General features: G+C 37.9%; 1 protein-coding gene across 1 annotated transcript; it reads left to right on the forward strand.

The window, feature by feature from the left end:
* The first annotated feature begins 10,877 nt into the window (after window positions 1-10,877).
* Window positions 10,878-15,480, forward strand: LOC122008892 (proteasome subunit alpha type-3). Its single transcript, XM_042564793.1, has 10 exons — window positions 10,878-11,078; window positions 11,228-11,267; window positions 11,349-11,432; window positions 12,096-12,169; window positions 12,313-12,399; window positions 12,504-12,588; window positions 12,828-12,874; window positions 14,108-14,173; window positions 14,408-14,498; window positions 15,257-15,480. The coding sequence occupies exons 1-10, from the start codon at window positions 10,975-10,977 to the stop codon at window positions 15,326-15,328; spliced, it is 750 nt and encodes a 249-aa protein (XP_042420727.1). The 5' UTR covers window positions 10,878-10,974; the 3' UTR covers window positions 15,329-15,480.
* Window positions 15,481-16,100: the final 620 nt, after the last annotated feature.

Here is a 16,100-nt window from a genome sequence, read left to right on the forward strand (position 1 = left end):
TTTGAAGTTACTTAGCAGAAATATTTTGAAAGCAATGAGTTAAATATTGCAAGGATATGCTTTTTAATACTTTTAGCTAAGTAAAGAATGAATCTTAGAGGTAACTTAGAAAAATATTTTAGCAAAAATTTATAAAGTTAGATTTCAAGGTTGGCTAAGTTTGAGAAAGTTAGAAAGTTGCTATATGAAACATTTAGCTAAGCCTTTTACAAACATTGAATTTTGAAAATGTAGCTTCAGTTTAAAAAGGTACTTAGCTTAACTAAAAAAATTAAATTTTGAACAAATAGGAGTAAGAACTTGTTAAGTGAATTTTTAGGATGAAGAGAGAGTAACTAGATATTTAATTTAGGTTATTTATTCAAATTTAGTTGGTCCTTAAGTCCAAGCATGAGTCAAGTTAAATAGTTATTAACTTATTCAAATTATTTTGATCAGGTATCAGAGCCCTAAAGTACAAGCATGCTCAATCTTAAAATCTCCATTTCCTTCACCAACTGTCTAACCTTTAGTTACTTGCTGATTGCCTAGAGGGCAGCAGCTTTCACTCGGTTAGTCAAGTTAAGTCTTTTGGTTCAGTTAGATTTGACTAAGGCTGGATGACTTAAACTAATTACTGTTAATAAAGTATTTAACGCTCAGACTCATAATGATGCACAGATATAAGCATACTGGAGTCCAGGCTGTACCCTATACATCTCACGTCGTTCTATGTATTTCAAACACAAGCAAGGTATACCTAGGTGTTTGTGAGATGCTCTGGCTTAAATCTAGGGGAACATGATTTCTAGGGTAGAGCATAAACTAAGTCCAACTTTTGAAAATTCTAAGAAAATCGGATTTTAAAACTAATATTTTCCTAGAATTTAAAAGGTAAGGAAAAAAAATTGTAGGAAACTGATTAAAAAAAACTATTCTACCCAACACATTCTATTTCAGTAAACAACTAAAAACTAATAAACATGAGTAAGTAGAAGTCAACCAAATACTAATACAGTCTGAGAAGACAAATAGGTGTCTGTCCAAAATACATCAAGTAATAGTCTCAGAAGGCAGGATCATCAAGAGCGGGATCATCAGCTGGAGGGTCGTCAGTTGGAGGTGGTGCAAGATGCTGCTCGGGTGCTGGCTGAGGCTGTCCCTGGCGTCGTGTCTCACCTCGAAGAGATGCGAACCCTGCAGCTATCTCGGATCGGAGAGATCGAAGGAAGCGATGGCTATCTAGCACAGCCTGTCGCGTCTGAATGGACTGGATCTTGAGCCGAGTAAGTCTATCCTCGACGGAAGGAGAGGCCGAAGTCAAGGGACCGACGGATGTGGAGGGTCCGGCAGAGGTGGAAGGATCTGCGAAAAAGTCCTCTGCCAGGAAGTCGGGCCACTCCTCACCCTCACCTGGTACATCCTCGGCCTCTGGAGCACCAGGAGCAGCGACTGGCGGTGGTCGGCCCTTCCAGGCCAGAATCCCCTCGGCAGTGACCTCTGCACCCGCTAATCTAAGACTACGCTGACCTGACTCATCATAAATGGTAAGTGGGATAAGTGCCCCTCTGGTAATGTCTATCTTAGAGCCGGAGAATATCTGTGTCAGGATATGGCAGTAGGGCATATGAATCACTCCAGTCGTGACTGTACTAGATGCCTGAATGATGTTATGAAACATATGCAGTGCAATGTCTATATCTAGGCGCTGGCTAAGGGAGTACAAAAAGAACGAGTAGGATGGTCGCATCTTCGAGACGTCTCGAGATGTGATGGGTAGGATGCATGCTGTCAGGACTTTGTACATAACATAGTCCTGAACTCGAAGAAGAGTAGACCTGAACTCAGTCAGGCCAAAGAGTCTCTCCTCCCTAAAAAAATACATGTAGATGTCATCTAAGGTAATGTGGGAATAGGGATCACCGAAAGGTAGCTCCCTACTCGGGTAACACAAAAATGTACACTGGGACTCCCTAAGCTCTAAGCTAGTGCGAAACAGGGAGGGAGTAAACTGAAGGCCAGTGCCACCAACTCTGGTGGAATAGGTGCTATCATCAACCTTTTCAAGGTTATGATAGAACTGGGCACACAGGTCTTGATTCACTGTAGTGGTGCAGTCAACTAGTTTATCTAGATGATAGTAGTCTATCATCTGGATTGCGGGTAGACAAAATTGGGATAAAAATTCCCTACCAATATATCTAGGTTTAATGGACTCAAAGGTGAACCTAACAAAATCTATCCTATGTTGCTCCGAGGGGAATCTAGGGTTCGTGGAAGGGGCCCTAGCTGGTGTAGGATCCACAATGCGACGATTCCTATTTTTGACATTACACAAGAAAAATAGCAAAACTAGCACGAAATTTATGTAATAGATAATTGAGAAGAGTTTAGAGTATACCTAGGAGGCATTGCTAAGATTAAAGGAGGAAGTGATGGGTTGAAGGCGCCTTGGTTGGGGAGAAATCACACGAGAACTTCGTGTTGAGTTTCGGCAGTAAACGAACAGAAGAAGCCTTCTGTTCGTGGCAAAATCGCGGAATGAAGGCGCCTTAAAGGCTCCTTTGGAGGCGCCTTCTTGATGATCCGAGGCGCCTTAATCAGGTCGGCGGGAGATTTCCCACCGCTGTTGAGGGCGCCTCCCTTGTGTGGGAGGCGCCTTTGTTCAGGCGCCACGTGTGCATTTTTTTTAATTAATTAATTAATTTATTTATTTATTTATCGTTGAAGAAGTTTATGATTAATTAAGTTTTGAGAGGTTATTAATTTCTATTAACTAGGTTTTTAGATTAAATATTAAAAGTTAATTTAATTTTTGAAAAATAATTTTAAGTTAATTAATTTTGAAAAATAATTTTAAGTTAATTAATTTTGAAGAATAATTTTAAGTTAATTAATTTTGAAAAATAATTTTAAGTTAATTAATTTGAAAAATGATTTTAAGTTAATTAATTTTGAAAAATAATTTTAAGTTAATTAATTTTGAAAAAATAATTTTAAGTTAATTTATTTTGAAGAATAATTTTAAGTTAATTAATTTTGAAAAATAATTTTAAGTTAATTTATTTTGAAGAGTAATTTTAAGTTAAAAAATAATTTTAAGTTAATTAATTTTGAAAACTAATTTTAAGTTAATTAATTTGAACAATAATTTTGATTACGAATTTAGTTTTGAATTAATTTTAATTACTTAGTTATCTCACCTGATCTAAATTTTCAATCAGGGAATCCTATAATTTTATGAGATGAATTAGTTTCAATTTAAGAGTTTTGTTTAACTTTGTGTTAGATTTAGGTTTAGTTTTGGGTTCAACAAGCAGGCGTTCTTTGGATACACTTCTGGGCTATGGTGAGTCATAAGTACATCATTAAAGTAACCATGCCTTCGAGGTTTTCCAAATAGTTCTACCCATTGAACTTAGTACAAAACCTTGGTCTAACTGGTTAGGATCCATAAAGGGTAGCTTCGGTCAGTTCCACTTAGCCAAATGCACCAGGTCGAAGCCATATCTTCCTAGACATGTGATGACTAAGTTTCCCCAACGTACTATCATCCAATACTTCACCAGTACCATGGGTCAAGTTAAACCTACCCTATTTTAATCTAACCCTATTTACCCTGCTGGGTAGGTAAAGTACGGTTACCCAGTCGGGTAGTTTAGTTGGGGGTGCCAACTATTCTGGATCCTCCTTCTATTTTTATTTGATTTAAGTTGAATTTTACTTTTAATTTTCAATTAATTTTGAATTTTTAATTAAATTTTTAATTTTTAATTTAATTTCAAATTTTTAATTGAATTTTGAATTTGAATTTTTAATTTTTAATTTAATTTTTAATTTTTAATTGAATTTTGAATTTTGAAATTTTAATTTAATTTCAAAATTTTAATTGAATTTTTAATTTTTAATTAAATTTTGTATTTTGAATTTAATTTTGAATTTTGAATTTTTTATTTAATTTCGAATTGAATTTTGAATTTAGAATAATGTTCGTTTTATTAATATCGTTTTTCTTTTTGCTCCCCCTGGATCATAGTCTCGATATGGTCTATCGAGGTAGTGTATTTGATCTTTCGGGATCCAATATTGGCCAAGTCCAACTTGACTAATCAATTTGGACTTGGAGACCCATGCTTGCATTGTTTTTCTATTTGCTCTTTGTACAAGAGATAAATAAGATTTATATTTTTTCTTTGGTTTAAATCCTAGACCAGTTCTATTGTAAACGACTCTTTGTGTCCCAAGAATTAGGTCAAGATTCTTGGAACCTAAAGAAAACCGTTCTAGTGTTTTCTCTAGATCCTTGACTTGAATTCTCAGGCTGGAATTCTCTTCTTTAAGTTTTTGGACTTGAGTTGAATTTCCAGTCTGAACTGGTTCAGTCAAAGATTCGGAGTTAGTCACTTCTTTAAGGACTTCTACTTCCTTTAGAAGTGACTTGACTCTAAGGTTTGATTTAGCTAATTTTCGTAACAAATAATTAATTAAATTATTGAGTCGAGAGATACTTACAGAGAGATCGGGCCCTTCGGAAACGGATACGGATCCGTGGCTTCGCTCGGACTCGGCCTCCGACTCGCTTTCACTCTCGGACAGGTTGATTTGGTCCTGGGCCATCAGCGCTAGTAAACTCGCCTGATCGAGTTCGTCGTCGTCGTCTTCTGAGGAAGATTCATCCCATGTCGCCTTCAGGGTCTTCTTCCTTCTCTTCTTCTTTGCTTCCTTTTGGTTAGGGTAGTTGGCCTTGATGTGCCCCTTCTGGTTGCATCCGTAGCAGATCACCTCAAATTTTACCTTAGAATTCGGTTGAGCCTCCTTGGATTGGACTGCCTTCTTTAGGTCCCGCTTGTTGAAACCTTTCTTCTTCTTGTAGAGTCTTTTCACAAGGTTCATGAGTTCAATGGTTAGTTCATTGTCTTCTTCATCTAAGTCGATTTCTGCTTCCGACTCCTGTTCGGTTCTTCGTCGTGATCTTGATTCACGAGCTCCACCGGTACCTGCAAGCAAAGCAATTCCTTTCTCAGAAGGCTTTGTATTAGTCTGCTCATGAAGTTCGAATTATGAAAATAGCTCGTCTAATCTAATTGAAGATAAATCTTTGGAGACTTTGTAGGCATCTACCATTGATGCCCACAATGTACTCCTAGGAAAAGATGTGAGTGCATACCTTATGATGTCTCTATTCTCGACCTTTTGACCGATTGCGTGGAGGGAGTTTAGGATGTCTTGTATCCATGCGTGGAGTTGACAGGCCGTCTCATCTTCCTGCATTTTTAGGTTATACAATTTATTAAGCAACAAGTCACGTTTACTTACTTTTGTGTCGGAGGTTCCCTTGTGGAGTTCGATCAGCTTCTCCCAAAGCTCTTTTGCGCTGGAGAATGGTCCAACTCTGTTGAGTTCCTCCTTGGTCAGTCTGCATTGGAGGGTGCATGTTGCTCTGGCATCAATTTCCACCTTTTTGATTAGGGTCGGTTCCCATTTTTCGCAGGGTGTTGGCTTGCCGTTTTCGTCGGATGGTAGTTGTAGTTTGGTCTTGATTATCATCCACGTATCGAACTGAGTCTTGAGGAAGGTTTCCATTCACCCCTTCCAATATCCGAAGTCTTCTCCGGAGAAGAGTGGGGACGAACAGTGCTGAAACCTTTTTGTTGGGCCATTTAAAATCCTGAACGACAAAAACAATAAAACCGGTTCCAAGACTGGGTCTTGGATTAGCAGTGCGGGAGAAATAAGGGAAAACGAGCTCGAGTGGTATTGTACCAACCTCGAGCAAAACCGATTCGACAAAACAATTAGAATGTAGCTATTAAGTTAATTCTAATTTGACTCCGAAAAATCTGAAAATACCACGAAAAAAATATTTTGAATAGTGGTTGCACTGATTCAAAACGACCCCGCTCTGATACCAATTGTTGGATCGAAAAGCGCTAGAGGGAGGGGGGGTGAATAGCGCTCGCGGCTATTTCGTTCGTTTCGGAATCGTAAAAGCAGTCGATTAAATAAACGTAGCGGAATAAAAACAAACACACAAACACAAGGGATTTACTTCGTTCGGAGCCTGTAGCGACTCCTACTCGAAGGCCCGCGATCCTTGATCGCTTTCCGTGGGCAACAACTATAAGCACGAAATTATTACAAGCTAAATACAATTTAAAACAGTAATTAAAAATACCAACGACACTTAGGAAATATCAGATTTGGAGCTCCGGGTCGTCGGGAAGTATTCGCAGCACTTCTGGGTCGTCTCGTTGACAGCACGTTAAAGAAAGGTTGCTTAGAGGAAGTTATCTCGAGTTGCTGGTCGAGTGCTGCTTTTATACAGTGCTCAAGGCGCCTTGAAATTCATTCAAGGCACCTCCAGGAGGGCCGAGTCGCCCGCGTGGATCAAGCCTGAACTGGTCATGACTTATCCCTTCAAGGCACCTTCATCCACCAGTCCAAGGCGCCTTGAGCTTCTTTCAAGGCGCCACCAAGCTTGCTTCGTGGACAGCTCAGCTTTGCATCCGAGGCGCCTCCAAGCTCCATAGAGGCACCTTGGACACTGTTCATCCGAGGCTAAGTTGTGCTCCTTTGGTCCTGCAAAAAGTGTCAGTCCCAAACACATACCCTGCAAAACAAAGTTAGCACAAAACAATATAGATATGATAATAGAATATGATGACAGTCTCCGGACTATCCGGGTCTGACTTCAGATTTCCGACCGGAAACCCTAAGTCGACCCGACGCCTACTGTTCCCTCTACGGGGAACACGTCCTCACCTACTCCACTCAGGAGATTTACCTGTTGCCAGTGCGATCCTCCAGATCGACTGGACTTTTGCTCGGTGCTCGATGCTTCCGGACTTTCTGTTGGACTTCTGCTTCCCGGCTGGTCCAGTCTTTCACCTGGTTCGCGATACCAGGACTTTCCACCTAGGGTTACCCCCTAGGACTTTTGCTTGAAGCACTCGACCTACCAAGACTTTCCGCATAGAGTTACCACCCCCTATGACCTAGGGTTACCACCCCCTAGGGTTTTCACTTGCCTAACCACAGCTAGAACTTTTCCTGAAACACTTAAACAGACTTGTTAGATCACAACATAACCTTAACTTTGAATCCTTTGCCATTATCAAAACTTAGGTTCGATCGTCGGATGCTTCCCGCACCAACATATGCTAGGCAATGAGGAGTCCCAACAAGTTATGGTTGATCAGATATTGGGCATGAGAACCCTATACTTGTGCTAAGTTATGGTCAGTCAATCAATCAAGTGATTGATTGTGCTAGAGCCCAATCGATCAGTTGATCGATTGGGAAAGTGCTATGAACAAAGGCGGCCCAATTGATCAGATGATCTATTAGGGCTAATCGATTGGTAGCCATTCTCACTAGCACAGAAAGGTTCCTAATCAATCAACCGATCGATTGAGCTACTCCCCAATCGATCAGTTGATCGATTGAGTTGGGTTTTCTAGCAAGATCGTGAGGTTGCCAGAATCGATTGATCAATCGATTTTGAGTCTTCTGTGAGAGCACAGAAGCACTTTGAATCGATCATTTGATCGATTGAAGTCTCCCCAATCGATTCGATTGGGATATGATGATTATGTAGGTTACGAGCTTTGGACAGCTGTGATCGTTAGGATCTGACGTGACAATTGATTGAAAGCTCTAAAAGCTCAGATACAAAGGCGATAGTGAGTTCAAAATACGACATCACTTCTCCGCAACACTTCATCGATTCTTATCCACCATTGTCGCCGATTCTTGAAGCTTCTTGGAGATAAGTGTTGCTGAACTTCCAAGGTCCAAGAGGTGATTACAAGCTACAAGAGATCAAGCAAGAAGAGGTTTTATTGTGTTTGTGTACATTTACTTCTTGTTTTGAGTTGTATTCTTGTGTAAGCTTGGAAGAGGTTTCTCCACCTCCAGATTGTTCCAAGAATGAGTGTTTTCATAGTGAAGAGTGTGCTCGGGTGTGGATCCTTAGATTAGTTGCCTTATCTTGAGGTAGATACTAACTAAATCCTTTGTGTTAGCATTAGAGGAGTTTGCTTCATGTTTTCCACTGTAAATCATCATTGATGAAGCGAGACGAGCTATTCAACCCCCTCATCTAGCTCTGGAGTGTCCCAACAACTTGAAGTCCGACCGAGTTTATAAGGAGAGTTGCTTTACACTTATCTTCTGTGCACATGAGAGACGACATATTGAACTAGGTAAATCTAATCGGAGTTATTACTGACAGAATATATAAAAGAGGACTGACATATGAGAAAACTCATAGGGTCAACCAGTAGTGGGATCGAGCGATCATATGCTGAAAGATTTGCATTGAGTGGGAAACTGGGCCCTTTATTCTGGCTAGATTTATGACCGACCTAGTTTGTGATAGGTCAGGCTTCTCTTAAACTTGGTCGGCTATCGACTGCTCGGATATATGATAGATGCCCTTGTTGAATAAGTGAATGGAGAAGAAATGGAAGAGGAAAGAGGCTCCATTGTGAATGAGACTTTAGTCCCATATTGAAAGTTTCAAGGCATTTTTATTGGTTTATATTGATTCACATATATTGAGGATGTGAATAAATGCATGGGGAGAGACTCTCTCTCTCACGCGTGGGTGCGCAGGGGGGTGCAAATCCAGGGACCCGGATTGCACTGAACCAAGTTGACTCGTGTGCCAGCGAGACCTACGCACATGAATGCCAGACCGGCCGGGGCAAAATTTGCCCAAGTGGAACAACCAACATTATTAGCCTATTAAGATCATTAACTCTGGTCATTGATCCGAGCTCCTATATAAGGAGGCTCGGATCATAGGCAGAAGACACAACAAGCAAAGCAAAGGCTCGTGCAACTCCTGCTCGGCGGAGTGCCCGTGATAGCAATCGGGTGTCACTCAGTTCGCCGTGACCACTAGTGCTTGGTGGAGTGCACGGTCAACTTTCCTATTTCAAGGAAACTACGACTCGCAGGCCTTGGTCAGCTCGCCCGGTCGGTTTCTTCACCCGACCGTTAGACTTCTTTGCTCGCTCGGGATCTGTCACCCGGTCTGTCTGCTCGACCCGACTGACCACTCTTGCTCGGCCTGACTGCCTCGTCCGACCGGTCTCTCCTGCTCGGCCAGTCTGCCTCCTCCGACCGGTCTCTCTTGCTTGGCCTGTCTGCCTCATCCGACCGGCCTCACTGCTCGGACGCTCTGCTACTCAGTCACTCTGAGGTAGGAACTTGGATAAAAACCAGCCCCTGCTGATAGCCTGAGATCATCTACTCAAGTCAACTCAACTGTAAGTTGAATTTAAATTATGTGTAATTTTAAATTCAGCTAAGTTCCTAAAATCTCCGACAACAGATTGTTTGTGTCCAACAGTCCTTAATACATTAGGTCTCTTAGGTCCGACTGACTTATGGGCCGATCATCCTCATTATGAAGGCCCTAGCGCTGAACGAAGAGTAAAATCCTACTGAGAGTGACACTTTGGCTGCCACCTCCTCTTGATTTTGATTGCCACGTCATCTTGACATTGACTGCCATGTCATATCCGGGTCCACCCGTAACATCCGATAAAAATCTTGTATATACATATGTTTTGATAACCTGGATATCCACTTCTTGCGGTCCGACTAGTCCTAGGGTGGAGGACCTTCCCTGCTTTGCCCATTGGATCCTGAGATTCTAACACAAGGTGATTCGGAGATGGCCTTGCTATGTTTCTAAGTTAATAGACCCTATAGATATCTCATTCGTTGATGATAATACTTTGCTCAACCTCAATAGAACTTCATGTCGCCGTTGTTTGCTTAGGTTGCATCGACAACGCTAGTTTTTGAGAAATGTATGATAGTCTCTTTTTCGACTCAAGGTATGTGCAATTTCACTTTGAAAGACAACAAGGTTATAACTATTGAGAAGTCGACTAACAAACTCTTTAGAAAAATAATTCACCTCAAATTTTCAGTCGATGAAAAAAAAAATATCTCCTTTAATATTTAATCTTTCTCATATAATTTCAAAGGAACACTGTACTAGACAAATACTCCTTATGAATGATCACTTTCTAAAATATATAGAACTATTTCATAAGGATAATTAAGTGACGATTTTATCTTTACTATAAATAGGTATAAGAGCATTCAGCTTGGGCTTCCAAGGTAGATGACGTGTCAAATAGGATGAGCTCTCTTACAGTAGTGATAGAAGTGACTCGCCATTCCTTTATATTTTTATATTTTTTAAATGAAATTATTTTATAATTTGATAACAACTCTGTTTTTTTTTTTTAAAAAAAAATCAATAAAATATAAAATTAGTGGGATCCGTAAAAATGTTGTTGAAAGGTTTGTTTGATAGAGAGATCAGCGAGATTTTTTACTTTAATTTGTTATTAGAGTTATAAAAAAATTTTATCACGAGAGATGCTATATTTTCTTTTGCCCCTAGGATATGCATGGTATGGTACGATGTTAAATGGTAGGATGAAATACCCAATAGTTCGATTTTCTCATAGAGCATATCAAATGCTTGCGCACGGTGCTTGATTTAGTCATGATGTCGGGCTACCCATATTTAGAATTAATGAAATGACATGAGCTAGGTGCCTCGTTAAAAAAATGGTACAAGTTTCCGTGATTTTACTTTGGTTTTGATATTTATATTCTTTTTGTTTTTTTAAAAAATATTTTGTAGTGTTTATATTGTTCTATTGTTTAAGATTTGCAATGATCCTTACCATTTTTTGTTTTCAATTATATTTGTAAATATTTTTAAGATTTTTAAAATATTTTTCTACTTACTTTTTTTGTCATAGGAAGGCATGCCAATGGAGCCAGCCGTGGCAAGGCCCATTGACACCTGAACCGGCTTGCACTGACCGGAATCACTAGGCCTATTTATTGCTCTCTTGCACAGCAAGAAACCCCTTCCTCAAGCCTATTTCCTTCTTCGTCCATTCCTCCCCGTTAGGTTCATCTCCGAGACCTAGCGATCGAAGGAACTAGCTAAGCGCAATGAGCAGCATCGGCACAGGCTACGATCTCTCTGTCACCACCTTCTCCCCCGATGGGAGAGTCTTCCAGATCGAGTACGCCGCCAAAGCTGTCGACAACAGCGGGTCCGTTCGATCTACCTTCCCTCCCTTTTTCAGTAGATTTTGCGTCGATCCATTTTAGGGCCTTTTTTTCCCCTTCTACTGTTTTCGGTGTTTAGCTGCAATAAAGTTGTTTTTTTTTTTGTGTGCGTGTGTGTTTGTTTTCACTGCAGAACTGTGATTGGGATCAAATGTAAGGATGGGATTGTGCTGGTATGGTTCTTCGAAATTGGTTTTCCTTTCCTGTTCTTATGCTGCTTGCAGTGTAGTAGCTTCATATTTGGTGAAAATTAGGGTGTGGAGAAGCTAATCTCATCGAAGATGATGTTACCGGGATCTAATCGGAGAATTCATGCTGTTCACCGCCATTCTGGCATGGTAAACTTATGAATATGTCTCCATTACTTTTTTCCCTTCACCTATAGGCATCTCTCGTTTTGCTTCAGATTGTGATGGTACAATGATTTCATTAACTTTCTTAATCACGCGGCAGTGCAGGGATTATATACTATACAGTTGAACTGTGTAGGACTTGAGACTTGGTCTACCATCCCTGCAATTTTTCCAAGAGTTGTGGATATCTTGGATTTATTATTAAGGAGATATTGATGAAAATATCATTAATCGAATAATGAATATGTTCTAGATTCTTAATGCGCTGTCTATGTTCCTAGCAAATAGGTTACACATGCTTTTCAGTTGTTTTTTCTTATCATAAATAATGGTCTATATACTCATAACAATGTCACACAAATACCAACATACTGTTTCCCTTATTATGGTCATACCCTTAGTTTTAGAATTTTGATTTTATCTCTTATTTCCTTTTTGAATGGTATCTTGTAATTGTATTCATATTTTGTTGGGACGATGTTTTATTTCATATTTTCAACATTCATGTGAAAATTAAATTTAGCAGAGTATTATAGGGAATATACAACATTCCCTAAAGAAATTTGAAAAATTGAAATTTCTTTAGTCACATATTGATATATTGCACAAAGGCTAAATTGTTAATTTAAAACCTGACCATGAATGCAGGCTGTGGCTGGCTTAGCAGCTGATGGAAGGCAAATTGTTGCGCGAGCAAAATCTGAAGCAGCTAGTTATGAGAGGTCAGTTATGTGCGATCCTGTGAATTCATTAGACAATAGTTAGATGATCCTTAAAACATAAATAGATTGTATTAATCGATGTTAGCTAATCAGAACTGTTTTTTTACTAGTTTGGCATATATTCTATGTTTTGTGATGTACAGAGTATATGGGGAAGCCATACCTGTCAAGGAACTAGCAGATCGTGTTGCGAGTTATGTTCATCTTTGTACACTCTATTGGTGGCTCAGGTAGGATTGAGGTGCTTTGTATTTGGTGGTGCTTATCTGAAGATTAATGGAAATACTTCCTTCTATTTATTCAATTCCATATAACAGGACTATGTTTTATTCAGGCCTTTCGGCTGTGGGATTATTCTTGGTGGTTATGACAGAGAGGGACCTCAGTTATATATGATCGAACCCTCTGGAATATCATATGTGAGTTCTCATAGTTGTATATTAGTCTTAATTTGAGCCTTGCATTCAATTACAGATTACAATTTTCTCCACAATCCTTTTATGAAAATTCTCATGGTATATGTTAAATACTGCTCTTTTCATACTTCTAATAGTTTTTCTTTTGAGTGACTCTGTGTGAATGCATTACTGATATTGTTCAACATTGCCAAATTTATTGAAGTACCTAAAACTTCTATTTGTTGAATGCTTACCTACAGAGATACTTTGGTGCTGCTATTGGAAAAGGAAGACAGGCTGCCAAAACGTAAGAAAAATGGCAAATATAAATACTATTCATGAATGGTTTGATTTGCAAGTCATTTGATGAAAATTACTATCTTCATCACCTGTAAATTAACAATTTTCATAATTAATATATAGGCATTGAACTTTAAGTGGCATCTTACCTGTTTTTTCTGCATTTCCAACCTAACAATATATGCGAAACCCTGCCTTGAAAAAAATCAGAACCAGATGGGCTACTAGGTAGGTGCACTTTGAAGATCAGAAATTTAAAAAATGGAAAAACTAGTTTAACCACTTTATATAAATAGTTTTATGAACATAAGAATTAAGCGATTAATTGAACTGGTGACCCAAACCTTCATAAACTGCTAAAATTGAGACTTATGTCCTATATTTTATTTGTTGTTGAACAGTTGATATGCGCCTATCTACTGTATACTCTGGCTTGTGAAACCTTCCAAGTCCAAATATTATAAGCTACATATTTTAAAACCTCCTTTTCATCATTTTTCAAAATCACATATATCGACTCTAGTGGTTCTGATACCATGTGCATCCAGTTTTTCTCTTCAATGTCTCTTTTGCCATGGCATTTATAAATTAGGGCTTGAGATTGGTGAGTGTGTGCAGATTTTAAAGACAATGGAAGGGAAAGAGAAAGATACAAAGTCCTATGTAATGTAGAATTGTATACAATGAGTGGACAATAAAAAAGCCTTAGGTATCAATCATTGATTTCATCTGTATTGGGGTACTTATTATTTCAAACTAATAGCAATAAACTAGTTGCTTTTTTTAACTTTTACTGCTTTTATGAAGTATGTCAGTTTTCTGGATTACATCTTTTGTTAACTATTTTACATTGGCAAAGATTTACTTTGTTAAATTGGTTACTAAATGCTTAATGTTTACTATATAATGTTGTTAACTATATGTTTTACTTTTTGGTCAATATTTATTCTTTAGGACCTAGTAAGTTACTCTTTTTGATATTAATTTTAATAATTATGGTTTACATATCCAAAATTAAGTACGTTTTTGACTTTCTGTCCTAAATGGTTGTAATAAATATGCAATTGGATCATTAATTGAGAAGGTCCAATTAGTTAGTATGGCCAGGCAGATGCCTCAAATTGACCTGCAATTTGGCTACCAACCCATCTAGTGAACTAGTGATCTGGAGCTTGCCCAGTTCAATTTTTTATTTAATTTTTATAACTATGCTTAATGTTCCTACTTTTGTTTTACCCAGAGAAATAGAGAAGTTGAAGCTTTCTGAGATGACCTGCAGAGAAGGAGTTATTGAAGTAGCCAAGATGTAAATTTCCTATTTTCCCCTGTTTTCTCTTAGGATGGTTTAATGATTTCGGCTATTTATCTCAATTAAATACAATACTTTAGGATGCTAGGAGAAAGAAGTTGTGTAACTACGTTTTGCTCAATGTCCCAAAGGAGGAGATTGAAAGATTTCCTTTCGATTTCTCGATACATTATTCCTCAGTAGAACTTTTACAAATTGTCTTTTGCCTATCTTCCCTGTTATGGAATGCAGAATCTATGCAGTGCACGATGAAGCAAAGGACAAAGCATTTGAGTTAGAAATGAGTTGGGTCTGCGATGAATCAAACCACCAACATCAGAAGGTTATTTTTCTTGATTTATGTAGTACTCTAATGGTGTGTTCCTATATGGAAAAGAAGTCAATTAGGCAATGAAGTGACCGATTTTTCCAGATTCACTTTTTTCTATTTCCTTTGATGAAAGAGCGAACTCTTTCCTTCGGTCATAATCTTTTTCTTTTCTACTTTATTCCGTATCATATGCTTTACCATGAAATTTTTATGTAGAAAGGTAATTTAGTTTGGTTTCATATCTTGAGAATGTAAATATCAATCTATCAAGTCTTATGTGGAGCAACCTAGTGAATCTGCCATTGGCTGGCTTAGGTAGTAATAGCAAACTTGTCACCAGTAACAGTAGATACGTTGGTCTGTTAATCAGCTCTCATTGTTTGCCATTTATTTTTCTATGAAGTTTTATTCAGCGAAAAAGGTGAAACAATTTTGTGAAAACCTTCCTGTTGCTCGCCTGAAGAATACCTAGTGGACTATGCATGTCTGATGTCTCTTCGTGTTCTTCTTCTTTTTTAAAATACAAGAATGAGCTACAAATTTACTTGTCTGTAATATGTATCCTTCATAGTTCATGTTTGTAGTTAGTTCTGATGTATTCTATTTGCTTGTTATTCCCTAGTGCACGATGACTGCATGTGAACCAAGCCCCTGTGTTTTTGCTAAATTCTAGTGGAATATTTCTACTTCATTTCCTTGTTAACTATAGTGAAAATGTTTTGACACGGATTTTTTTTTTGTTTCTCAAACTGTGAAATTTTTTGTCACAGGTTCCAGACGATCTCTTGGAGCAAGCGAAGGCGGCTGCAAAAGCTGCATTGGAAGAGATGGATGCAGATTAGGGGCAAGTATTTTGTCAAAATGTATCCACATGTTTCTCAAACATTATCAGTTAACTTGATCATTACTGAGGGTTTTGACAAGGAAGAACATTTGCAATTCGTTGTATGTTATCGAATATTTTCGAAACTATTTCAATGGTGTGCTTTATACACTTGCTCCCAGGTCCCTACGTGATTCAAAATTTCAATGGTGTGCCTGTTTATCCAATATGTAAGGTTAGGAGCTGTTTTTTTTTTTTTAATGTTTTATTATTAAAAAGAACTTTTTGCACGTAGAATATTGGATGATGCTCGGTATTTGAAAGATTAATTTATATAAAAAAATCATTATTCAATAATCATTTTTAGCCATTTTCTATTTCTAATATCATCTTTATTTTGATGGTCAATACAATTTTTTTTATCAGTTCGGTTCCAATTAAACAAAAATAATAAAAAGAACTCAGAATTTCAATCATTTCTTTGTTAAAGATAAGGGTATCTAAAAGTTAATTTTTTGTGAGGTCATGAGTTATGTTTTAAATTTATGTAATAGATTTTAGAATTAATAAGGTAAAATTTAGATATTTTGATTATTTAAAAAATAAAGAAAAAAAATCAAGTGAAAGAAAAAATATGTATCTATTTATAAAAATTCAAAATCCTGAAGCCCCGACCCTTTTTTTTTTTTTAAAAAAAAAAAGTATTTTCAAAATTTTTCGAGGGTAAGTTTTGGCATGGAGATATTTTTTACTTATATTTTATTTTTCTAAAATACTTGCCCGACCGGATC

Source organism: Zingiber officinale, chromosome 8A (genome assembly GCF_018446385.1).
Source record: "Zingiber officinale cultivar Zhangliang chromosome 8A, Zo_v1.1, whole genome shotgun sequence".
In the NCBI taxonomy this organism is placed as follows: domain Eukaryota; kingdom Viridiplantae; phylum Streptophyta; class Magnoliopsida; order Zingiberales; family Zingiberaceae; genus Zingiber; species Zingiber officinale.

Bases quoted from the DNA above. Each gene is read 5' to 3' on its own strand.
- LOC122008892 (XM_042564793.1), top strand. From the start codon at position 10,975: ATGAGCAGCATCGGCACAGGCTACGATCTCTCTGTCACCACCTTCTCC. The intron at 11,268-11,348 runs GTATGGTTCTTC...GGTGAAAATTAG, and splicing joins GTAAGGATGGGATTGTGCTG to GGTGTGGAGAAGCTAATCTC. The intron at 12,875-14,107 runs GTAAGAAAAATG...TGTTTTACCCAG, and splicing joins GGAAGACAGGCTGCCAAAAC to AGAAATAGAGAAGTTGAAGC.